At 50.9% G+C, this 12,487-nt stretch overlaps 1 protein-coding gene across 1 annotated transcript in view; it reads right to left on the reverse strand.

The window, feature by feature from the left end:
* The window catches only part of RAPGEFL1 (Rap guanine nucleotide exchange factor like 1), a 131,261-nt gene extending 119,127 nt beyond the window's left edge, over positions 1–12,134 (reverse strand). Inside the window, exon 1 of the mRNA XM_060256189.1 lies at positions 11,675–12,134. Within this exon, the coding sequence (XP_060112172.1) occupies positions 11,675–12,134 (460 nt within the window). The remainder of the gene's footprint in view (positions 1–11,674) is intronic.
* Between the last annotated feature and the right edge of the window lie 353 nt (positions 12,135–12,487).

Raw genomic sequence — 12,487 nt, forward strand, 5'->3', positions numbered from 1 at the left:
AGGGGAGGGACGGTGGCTCAGTGGTAGAGCATCTGCTTGGGAAGCAGAAGGTCCCAGGTTCGATCCCCGGCATCTCCAAAAAAGGGTCCAGGCAAGTAGGTGTGAAAAACCTCAGCTTGAGACCCTGGAGAGCCGCTGCCAGTCTGAGAAGACAATACTGACTTTGATGGACCAAGGGTCTGATTCAGTATAAGGCAGCTTCATATGTTCATATGTTCTACGTGGATCTGTTTTCAAAACCACTATTTCCCAATACGAAATCTTATTTAAGGGATACAACGGGTTTTTAAAACCCTATCAACAGTATATGGTGGGATGAGCTACCTAGGGAGGTGGTGAGCTCCCCCTCACTGGCAGTGTTTAACAGCAGCTGAACAAACACTTGTCAAGGATGCTCTATGCCAGAGGTGTCAAAGATGCAGCCTTGGGGCCAAATCAGGCAACTCGCTGTCATCTGCTTCCTTCTCTCTCTCTTGCTTCTTTCTGCATCACAGCCTGCTTCGCCAGACTTGCTCAATCGCACAGGAGCTACAGAGCAAAGTCTCTATTTTCTCCATCGACTGGCCAGCAAATGAAGCAACTTATGTACAAAAGCTCACAATGCCCAGCCATTTCATGTCTTCCTCTGGGTCTTAGGCTCAAAGCATTGACCATGAGATTTCTGTAATGGATGTAAATAAATCAAAAGCAGGTTTGCAACTTAAGGTACACACCTGAAAAGCCTACTCAAGATTGCTACAGCACAGACATTGTCTCCAGATTCAGAGCAAGTTATCAGAAACTGTTAAAGAAACAAAATATTGCAAGAGTGCTAATCTTTTAAGCATGCTTTAAGTTTTTTTAAAAAAAATCTTTAATTGTGTTTGTCCATGTCCTTTATAAAGTTTATATATCCACTACCTGGCATTGCATTTTACAATGCCTGGCCCAATAGGGTCTCATTTATGCCAGATCCGGTTCTCATAACACACGAGTTCGACACCCCTACTCTAGGCTGAGCCTGTATTAAGCAGGGGCTGAACTAGACAGCCTGTATGGCCCCTTCCATCTCTCTGATTTTATACAATTACACCCTGACTTGGATTGCCCAGGCAAGCCTGATCTCGTCAGATCTTGGAAACTAAGCAGCGTCAGCCCCGGCAAGTATTTGGATGGGAGACCTCCAGAGACTACCAGCAGTCGGGAGGCAGAGGCAGGCTTATCATTCTCTGAATGTCCTCCAGGCCCCAGCAGGAATCACCAGAGGTTGCCATGACTACCAGGTGCAGGCACACACACAAACACGCAAAACAAAAACAGAAAAAGCCGGTATACAATTAGATACCAATGAGGTGTTATTTGTGATACCGGATGTTGTTTCCCTTTACACCAATCTATCTGGCACTCGGAGCATGTTCTAGTGCAAATCTGAATCTACATTCTACACCCATGATGAGGCTTTGGAAGTTTTACATGAGGTACATGATAGGAGAGAGCAGAATTCATCTCCACCTACATCTTTTCTGTGCCAGGCAGCCAAATGATGCCTTAAGGAAAATTTCTTTGGGGGGCAAGTTTCTAGTACCGCTAACGGCTGCAGGTTTGCTCCTGAGTTGGCCGTCCTCTCCTCACAAGCAAATTGGACATGCCTTTGTTTCCAGAAACTTCTTACCATTCAGGGAAGAGGAGAACAATTATTGGTTTGTATTTTATTAAACAATATAGCAGTTCTCACTCGCTCAGTCTACAGACTCAGTAGCTCTGCTGTGCAATTGAGAGAGCCTGGCAAAGATAGCTCTCCTTCCCCCACTTCCTCCCCAAGGGAGAAGCTTTGCTCTGTGCAATTGAGCAAGCCTGGCAAAGCAAGTTGTGATGCAGAAAGAAGCAAGAGAGGGAGAAGGAAGCAGACGATAGTGAGCTGCTGGCGGGCCTGACAGGAGCCCTCCGAGGGGCCTGATTCGGCCTCCGAGCTGCATGTTTGACATCCCTGATTAAAAGGCCAAAGCCAGACCTCTTGAATTGGGTCCAGAAGAAACTTAAGCATGCAATTATTGTTATGCCGCTAAGCCCCCCCCCCCCCCAGTGCAAGATTTTAACTTCTCTTCTTTGTGCATGGCCTTCCAGAAGGAGTAAACGGCTTGGCCCAAGGTCTACTCATGCACAGGCAGGGTTTGCAAGCTGTAAGCAGCACAGAATAGACTGCAAATCAAGGTGACAAAAGGACTCACTTGCCCCTTCTTGCCTTAGCTGTTACTTTGTAAGCCTTTGTAAACCCCTGCACTCAGGTGAAGGACACAGCGATCCTCAAGCAGCGTGAGAAAGAAGAGTGTCTCTGGCTTTGTTAAGAAGTCCCCAAACAGGCAAAAGAGTCATGTACAAGACCTTCCATTCCTTAAATCTCCCCCAGCTGCCAATCTCCAAGTGGTCTGCTGCTCGAAGGGCACTTGATGTAATTAGTCAACTGATCAAAGTCACCAAGTATTAACACCGTCTTTCAGTTTGCAAAACTATATTATAAGGATTGTGCACAACACACAATAGACAATACAATAATGATAGAGGTCGGCGGTGCTAGGGCCTTTTTAACGAGCCCAATGTTCACACTGAAATGAGAAGCTTAATGCTGTGACTAGAGAATGTAGAACAATATTCCTAAATAATTGAGCCGTTAAACTGAAGAAAGAATTGAAACGTCAACAAAATCTAGAGAGACGTCTTTTCAAGAAAGCGGCTGCGTTGAAGCTGCACTCCTCAGGAGCACCCACCTTGTGAATTTCAGTTGGACTATTTCCAAGTTTGGACTTATATCTTTTCATTTGGAAAGGAAAGGTCCCCTGTGCAAGCACCAGTCGTTTTCAACTCTGGGGTGACTCTGCTTTCACAACGTTTTCACGACAGACCTTTTTACGGGGTGGTTTGCCATTGCCTTCCCCGGTCATGTACACTTTCCCTCCAGCAAGCTGGGTACTCATTTGACCAGTCTCGGAAGGACGGAAGGCTGAGTCAACCTCGAGCCGGCTACCTGAACCAGCTTCCGCTGGAATCGAACTCAGATCATAAGCAGAGAGCTCCATTTGGAGACGGGGGGGTTTTGGCCTCTATATTGCCTATTATGTGTTGTACACAATCCTTATAATATATTTTTGCAAACTGAAAGACGGTGTAATATTTGGTGGCTTTGATCAATCTCCAGGTGGTGGCTGGAGATCTCCTGGGGTGACAACTGATCTCCAGATGACATCAGTTCACCTGGAGAAAACAGCTGCTTTGGAGGGTGGACTCTGTGGCATTATCCCCCGCTGAAGTCCCTCCCCTCCCCAAACCCCACCCTCCTCAGATTCTACCCCCAAAATCTCCAGATATTTCCCAATCCAGACTTGGCAACCGAACGTCCTTCCCTAGGGTCTCTTCTGGTCACTCCCTGCCTTTTTCATCCCACTGAGCTTTGGATCCGTATTAAAGATTAACAAAGAGGTCTGATGCCACCAAGTCTACTGTGCCAACTCCTGAAGCAAAGTCCACCTCACAGGTTATCTGGTTCCACACAGTTAATGCTCACCTATTTGCAGAGGTGGAATTCTAGCAGGAGTTCCTTTGCATACTAGGCCACACACCCCTGAGGTAGCCAATCCTCCAAGAGCTTTAAAAAAGTAAAGGTGAAGGTAGTCCCCTGTGCAAGCACCAGTCGTTTCCAACTCTGGGGTGTCGTTGCTTCACGTTTTCACAGCAGACTTTTTACAGGGTGGTTTGCCGTTGCCTTCCCCAGTCATCTACACTCCTCCCACCCCCCCGCAGCAAGCTGTGGACTCATTTTACCGACCTCGGAAGGATGGAAGGCTGAGTCAACCTTGAGTCGGCTACCTGAAACCAGCTTCCGCCAGGATCGAACTCAGGTCGTGAGCAGAGAGTTCAGACTGCAGTACTGCAGCTTGACCACTCTGCGCCACGGGGCAGAGCCATGCAAAGAAACTCCTGCTAGAATTCCACCCCTGCATTTGCACCCTACTGCTCAGGCTAGCCCGGCCTTGTCAGAACTCAGAAGGTAAGCAGGGTCAGCCCCAGCAAGCGTCTGGATGAATGACCTCCAAGGAATACCAGGGCCGTGACGCAGAGGCTGGCAATGCCAAACCACCGCTGAAATTCCTAAGGGATCACCATGAGTCAGTTGTGACTGGACTGTGCCCTAACGACACCTCAAGGACACATGGAGCTGGGCCAGGCCAGATTTCTTTTCTGTTCTTGCTATCCTACCAGATGGACAGCGAACGTCCATGTGGATTTGAAAACACTGACGCTAACTAAGGCTAATGTCTCAGAAAAGGGATGCACCAGGTCCCGAGAGCTCCTGAAGTGATTCTTCCCGAACCAGAAGCTTTGCCCTCTACTCTTAAAGCAATGAGGATCCTGTGAATTTAGGGGGAGGTATTTGTGAGTTTCCTGCATTATGCAGGGGGCTGGACTAGATGTCCCCGGATGGAGCCCCTTCCAACTCTATGATTCTATAAGCTAACTAAAATTTAAATACTTCAAGATATATTACAGTTTATATATACAATAGATGCCCCATTAGTTTATTATCTATAGTGGGCAAATTGTATGCAAAACATTTAGAACTCCGATTAACTGACTGGATGCGCCTAGGCAACATCATAGGTCCTGAACAGATTGGCTTCTCCAAAGGCAAATCTGCTATGGATCACTGCTGCACTCTGGCCTTCCTTGCTGAAAAATATATGCATACCGGGTCAAAAAAATTATATGCTGCCTTCATCGATTTGAAGGGTGCTTTTGATTCAATAGATAGAGCCCAACTATGGATCAAGCTAGGTTACCTGGGAATGGACCCTCGTTTGCTGTTTCTCTTGAGGAAACTTCATTCTAATACCTTTTGCCAAGTGAAATTTTCTTCTAGCGGTGACTTGACTAGTAAAATCCCAGTGTTAAAGGGGGTAAAACAAGGTTGTGTGCTGGCCCCACATCTTTTTAATTTATTTTTAACTGACCTGGCACAATTTTTGACCCCTATCAATGGTCATCCGCCTAAACTTGCAGGCCGAGCGGTCCCCTTATTACTTTATGCCGATGACACTACCATCCTCTCTTGTACAAGAGTGGGCCTGCAAAGGTATTTGAACGCCTTTTATGACTACTGTAATTGTAATTCACTCTCTATCAATTATGCCAAATCTAAAGTAGTTGTCTTTTCAAATTGCTGGGGCCCACAGAGATGGTTTATTGGCAATTCAACAATCGAGCAAACAAAAAATTTTAAATACTTGGGGATCACTTTTAACCACAAGTTAAGCTGGGTTTCACATCGTAACAACACCATCAACTTGGCTAAGTGTTCAGCTGCTCAAATTAAACAGTTTTTCTTTGCAAGGGGCAACCAATTAGTTCCAGCAGCTATTAAAGTATTCAAAGCCAAAACGCTTGCCCAAATCCTCTATGGTATCCCTATATGGATCTCAGCTTTTACCAGGAAAGTGGAGGGCATTCAAGCCTCATTCTTTAGACAAATTCTTGGTTTGCCAAAATGTGTGTCCTACTTTGCTCTCTGCTCTGAAGTGGGTCAGTCTTTGGTGGAGACAAAAGCCTGGATTGCAGTGTTTAAATTCTGGCTCAAAATTCATTTTAGAACAGATCCCAACAGCCTTCTTGATTGTATGAAAAGAGACCCATATATTTCGTCCTGGACAGCACTGCTTCTGTCTAAACTCAATCAATTGGGGTTAGAGGTAGATGATTTTTCTACCTCTGAAGAGTCATATATCTTCAGATGTATTAAACTGAGACTGTGGGAATTGGAGGAAACGAAATTACGGCCAACTCTCCCTTATACTTGCTCTCCAGCTTCCTTAGGTCTTTATGCTTTTTGTGGCAAAATGCCCAATTATCTATCAGACCTAACCACTCCAAGTCATCGCAGGGCATTTATGTTGGCCAGACTAAACGCGTTTCCCTCCAAAGTTTTACAAGGGAGATATCAGCGAGTCCCTTTAGCCGACAGACTTTGCTCCTGTGGAGCGAATACCCCTGACTCAATCCAGCATATATTGCTTGATTGTTCTTTTTACCATAACCTCCGTAAAGATTTATTTGGCAAGCTTTCTTTTTCTCCAGATTTGTCTATTCTGCCACCCTGTTATTATTTATTGAGTGATACTGAGGGGGTGGTTAGTGAGGCTGTGGCAAAATTTCTGGCTGATATCCTTAAATTTAATTCTGACCATGTTTGAATGTATCTGTAAGCTCGGTTTTATTTTGATTTTATCTCCAATGTTTAAATTTTTATATTCTGTGTATTTTTATCTGAATCTATTATGCCATTAAAGGTTTGGTATGGTATGGACAATAGATGAGAGTATCTAGTCTGAACACAGAACAAAGCTGGAGTCTAGTCACACCTGTAAGACCAATGAAGTTGCCTTGACCGGGGTAGCCCAGTAAAGCCTGATCTTGGAAGCTATGCAGTGTGGACTCTGGCAAGTACTTGGAAAGGAGACCTCCTTGGAATACCAGGAGTGGGAGGCAGAGACAGGCTGTATCAAGCCACTTTTCAGAACATAAGAGAAGCTATGTTGGATCAGGCCAATGGCCCATCCAGTCCAACACTCTGTATCACACAGTAGCCAAAAATTAATTTATATTTATACACACACACACACACACACACACACACATATATATATATATATATATATATATATATATATATATATATATATATATATATATATATATATATATATACACACACACACACACACACACACACACACACACTGTGGCTAATAGCCACTGATAGACCTCTGCTCCATATTTTTATCTAACCAGCTCTTGAAGCTGGCGATGCTTGGGGAGGGACGGTGGCTCAGTGGTAGAGCATCTGCTTGGGAAGCAGAAGGTCCCAAGTTCAATCCCCGGCATCTCCAAAAAAGGGTCCAAGCAAATAGGTGTGGAAAACCTCAGCTTGAGACCCTGGAGAGCCGCTGCCAGTCTGAGAAGACAATACTGACTTTGATGGACCGAGGGTCTGATTCAGTATAAGGCAGTTTCATATGTTCATATATGTTCATGTTGAAGCCGCCGCCACCTCCTGTAGCAGTGAATTCCACATGTTAATCACCCTTTGGGTGAAGAAATACCTCCTTTTATCCATTCTAACCCGACTGCTCAGCAATTTCATCGAATGCCCATGAGTTCTTGTATTGTGAGAAAGGGAGAAAAGTACTTCTTTCTCTACTTTCTCCATCCCATGCATTATCTTGTAAACCTCTATCGTGTCACCCCGCAGTCGACGTTTCTCCAAGCTAAAGAGCCCCAAGCGTTTCAACCTTTCTTCATAGGGAAAGTGTTCCAAGCCTGTAATCATTCTAGTTGCCCTTTTCTGCACTTTTTCCAATGCTATAATATCTTTTTTGAGGTGCGGTGACCAGAACATCCCCCGGGCCCTGGTAGGGGTTGCCAGGAGTCACCGTAACTTTCAAGCAGGCCTACATTCTCCAAGTTGCCCGCACGCTTGGCTTGGCAAAGAGATTTAAAGAGACATGTGCCTTCTCCAATCTGGCCAATGGGGCAGCGGGGGATTCGAGAGCCACGCAATATGTATGAAAGAGCCACGTGCGGCTCCCGAGCCACAGTCTGGCCACCCCTGCCCTAAGCCGTATCCCATCTCCGCTTGTGAGATGCTGTGTAATGAAGTGGAGAACAGGCTTCCCAAACTGTCTTCTGGGAAACCAAATAGCTCCAGGGGAGCTTAACATGAGAAGGGCAGACGGCTGTCCCCAGGCAGCCTGCTCGCCCATCCCAGCCTCCCCCTGCAGCATGCAGCTGCAACAGAGCATCGCCTGTGCTCGACAGCACATTCCCAGTCAACAGTGTGAGACTCGTCCGGCCTGGCACGTGCCCCGTGAATTGAATGTGCAACCCAGAACATTCCCAGAATGCTCTCGCAATATGCACGAATGCTCCTCGGTGGATGAGTCAATGTGAAAAGTGTTCACTGAAGCAGAAAGTTTTTTTTTTCAGGGGGAGGCGGGAGAAGCTCACCGGTGCAGGGGACGGTCTGGGGCTTAGGGGTTTTTACACAGCACAGTAAAAGTGCTACCGAGAATCTCTTACAGTCACTGCCGCACTTCAAGGAGAGCACATCTGTTCCCAGGTGGCACATGACGCAAACTGCGTTCCCTTTCCTGCACGGCACCTTACCTGCATCCTTTTGCATTTAAAAAACCATGTTGCAGTCCTTCCCGAAAGAGAGGTGAGTTTAAAGGTGCGTTGAAGGTAGGGTTGCTAAGTCCAATTCAAGAAATATCTGGGGACTTTGGGGGTGGAGCCATGAGACATTGGGGGTGGAGCCAGGAGCGAGGGTGAGAGTTCTGGCCATCATATTTAAAGGGATCACACACCTTTTAAATGCCTTCCCTTCATTAGAAATAATGAAGGATAGAGGCACCTTCTTTGAGGGCTCATAGAATTGGACCTCCTGGTCCAATCCTTTTGAAACTTAGAGGGTCTTTTGAGGAGAGGTGTTGGATGTTATGCTGCAAATTTGGTGCCTCTACCTCAAAAAACAGGGGCCCCCCAGAGCCCCAGATACCTGCAGATAAATTCTCCATTATACCCTATGGGAATCGGTCTCCATAGGGAATAATGGAGTGCCCAGCAGACATTTCCCTCCCCCGCTTTCTGATGACCCTGAAGCGGGGGGAGGGCCTCCAAACCGGGGGATCCCCTGTCCCCGCCTGGGGATTGGCAACCCTAATTGAAGGCAAAATACATGGGGCCCTAGAGATCTGTTACTGTATCATCAGTGATCGTTCTGCCCTAGACCAAAGCCCTGAAGGAAGCCAAATAGGGGTGTTGGCCTCCAGGCAGGGGGAATATAGGAGTACCAGTGTGGTGTAGTGGCTAACTGCAGTGGACTCTAATCTGGAGAACTGGGTTTGATTCCCCATTCCTCCACATGAAACCTGCTGGGTGACCAGTAGTGTTCCCTCTAAGCTGAGTTAGTGTGAGCTAGCTCACAGACTGGGGAGGGACCATGGCTCAGTGGTAGAGCCTCTGCTTGGTAAGCAAAAGGTCCCAGGTTCAATCCCCGGCATCTCCAACTACAAAGGGTCCAGGCAAGTAGGTGTGAAAAACCTCAGCTGGAGACCCTGGAGAGCCACTACCTGTTTGAGTAGACAAGACTGACTTGGATGGACCCAGGGTCTGATTAAGTAGAAGGCAGTTTCATATGTTCATATGTCTAAGGGGAGGGATGGTGGCTCAATGGTAGAGCCTCTGCTTGGGAAGCAGAAGGTCCCAGGTTCAATCCCCGGCATCTCCAACTAAGAAGGGTCCAGGCAAGTAGGCGTGAAAAACCTCAGCTGGAGACCCTGGAGAGCCGCTGCCATTCTGAGTAGACAAGACTGACTTTGATGGACCGAGGCAGACTCCACAAGTTTCCAGGAGCTCCCAACCAAGATCTGACAATCCTCCATCCCCCACCAGAAGCCTGGTAACTGAAGCCAAATCTAGATGGGGCCACAGGAACAGAAGGATTTTATAAAATACCCAATGCTATCTTCCTGACTGACAACCCCCCCCCCATTTTAAGCCTAGTAGCGAAGGGGTGGGACAGGTGTGCATACTTTTCCAGGGTTCGAAAACAGACCAGAGCAAAAAAGCGTTTTTCATCAGGAAACTGGCATGCGCAGGAAAGAGTTTGGCCGCTCCCCCTTCCCAAACACCGTGGTCCCAATCCATACCAGCCCTCCTCAACTGCAGCGCTGCACTTCCTGCAGCCTACTCACAGACTCGATACAAGAACTGACCGAATGCAGCATCGGACGGCGAGCATGTGTGAAGAGGACGAACTACAAACTGGCCTAACGTCATGCGCCGTGCCGAAGTCACCCACCCCCAAGCCATCTTCTGGAAACAGGTTCAGTCAAATCCACGCTAAAAATCCGATGACCTTGAGTTAAGTCACCCTTTCTCAGCTTCGGTTTGCTGGCGGGGAGGGGGGAGAGAGAGAGCAACCTCGCTGCCACCTTGTCCACAAACATCACCAACCTACAATCCTGCCCTTTTACCAGTTTAGTAGCCGTTTATAGTCCCATTGGTGCCCTGAAAGACTGGCCTAGGTCTAATAAGCCTCAAGAGAAAAAAACCACCTAGAGAAAACGTACCACTGCAATGCTTAGCGTTCATACAGCTCTTTGGCCACAGGTTTCAAAATTATTCTAGTCATTCTCACACACGGCACTGCAGAAAGGAGCCGGCTTTATGAGAACCTTCTGTCCCCAAACCGGAGACACGAAACCCAGAGCCAGCAACTCGCTTTGGGCCACCCAGAGATTTCATGGCAGAGGAGCGATCCACGTTTGGATGCTTTCCGGCTGAGAGCTCTTCCTGCTCCGCCGCATGAAGTGTTTGAGAAGCCCCTCGGCTCTTTGGCCTAGCCCCCCCCCCCCCGGGATTCTCATCTTTTTCAGCCCTCTCCAGCTGCTTCAAAACCCAAACCTGCACTCAGCTTTCAAATGGGAACCTCCCTGATCCAATTAGATGGGAACGAACAGCACATCTCGTCTTTCCTTCCCCCGCAAGGCTCAGAAAAGGACTCCTGTTGCTACAGGCTCTCGCAAGAGCCTCTCGCAGGGTCAAGAAACCATCGCAGCTCTGGCCCTGGAACCGCCATGGCAGGTGCCCCCGCTGCACACCAAGGGTGCCATCTAAGTCCACGGAAGTGGGTGTAACTCTGCTCCGGGATGCCGCTGCCAACTGCCCGTCTCCCAGCAGCCAGAAGCTTGCTCTCGGCTGGGTCTCTGTGGAATCCACCTTCGCCATCTTCCCTTACAGAGGAGCGAGCCCCGGCATTAAGGAGAGGGAGGGAAGGTTCCCTCCCCCATTTTGGGCTCTGCCCTGTCTCAGCCTGTTCAGCTCCAACATCCCTTCTTCCTCCATGCAGGCGACACCCACCTGTCCAGCTATCCCAGACAGCCGAGAGGGGGTGGCTCCAGATGGCTGGGGGCCGGGGGTCCCACTGCACCGGGGGGGGGGGGGTCCCCAGCAGTGCCGGATCTCCAGCTTGTCGGGAAACCAAACCTTTCTTCTGTTCCGAACATCCAAGCGAGCGGCATGGGAGGAAAGACAGGCTTTGGACGGCGCCGTGTGCTGGGTGCGAATCCTGCCACCCATCCACGCACGCCCTCAGCCTCAGGGCCAGCCCCGCCACTCGGCAAACCAGGCGATCGCCTAGGGCGCCAGTCTCCTGGGGGTCCGGGACAGGGTGCCCCCCCACATGACTTGGTGATGTTACCACCGCAGGGGGCGGGTGGGCACCTTGACCATGTGGGCACCTTGACCATGTGCTGGGTGCGAATCCATGTGGGCACCTTGACCATGTGCTGGGTGCGAATCCATGTGGGCACCTTGACCATGTGCTGGGTGCCACCCATCCAGGCACGCCCTCAGCCCCAGGCCCAGCCCCGCCCCTAGGCAAACCAGGCGATCGCCTAGGGCGCCAGCCTCCTGGGGGTCCGGGACAGGGTGCCCCCCCCACGACTTGGTGATGTTACCACCGCAGGGGGGGGGGCGGGCACCTTGACTACGGCGCCAGCCAGTTTGGGGCCAGCCCCGCTCAGCCTCAAGTCCTGGGGCCCAAGCCGTCCTCCTCCCCCACCGCCCGCGGGGAAGGCCGCCTTACCTGCGCCGCAGCCGTGGCCGTGGGGCGCGGTGGGGTCGGCGGCCAGTCTCTCCAGCAGCCTCCGCAGCAGGCGCTCGGGGCTCTCGGGCTCGGCCAGCGGCGCCCAGCAGCAGGTGGGCAGGGCGGCCTCCGGGCTGAGCTGGCTTTCGCCGCCGCCGCCGCCGCCTCCCCCCCCGCCGCCGGCCGGCGAGAGCTCCTCGGAGGAGAAGGAGGTGGGCGAGCGCAGGGCGGCCTCGGGGGGCCGCAGCTCCAGCCAGCGCCCGTCGCCTCCCGCCTCGGGGCCCGGCGCCTCGGCGGGCTCGTCCTTGAGGAAGGCGGGCAGCAGGATCTTGGAGACGCTGGGCCGCCGGCTGAGCTGCAGCTGCCCCCCGCCAACGCCGCCGCCGCCTCCAGTGGCGGGGCCCGGGCGGCCGGCCAAGTGGGAGCCCTGCTTCTTGAGGAATTTCTCCAGCGGCTTCATCCCGCCCGGGGCGCCGGGGCCCCAGCACGGGGGAGGCGGCGGCGGCGGCTGAGCCAACGCGCCCTCTGCAGCCCGAGCCGAGCGCGCCGCCGGAGGAGCGAGAGCCGCAGCGGCAGCAGCAGGAGGGCAGCCGGAGCTCCGCGCTCAGCCGGCCATGGGGAGACGCCGCGGAAGGAAGGAAGGAAGGAAGGGCCACGCCAGGCAGGCCAGCCGCCTCTCGCCTCCTCCGCTCCGTGCGCCTTTGCGCGCTCGCTCCCTCTTACGCGCCTGGCTGCGGCCGCCGGGCTCCGCCTTGCAGGGCGCTCATGACAGCCGACGAGGCCGAGGCCGGCCGGGCGTGCAGCCGGAGGGAC

This window comes from Heteronotia binoei, chromosome 15 (assembly GCF_032191835.1).
Source record: "Heteronotia binoei isolate CCM8104 ecotype False Entrance Well chromosome 15, APGP_CSIRO_Hbin_v1, whole genome shotgun sequence".
NCBI lineage: Eukaryota > Metazoa > Chordata > Lepidosauria > Squamata > Gekkonidae > Heteronotia > Heteronotia binoei.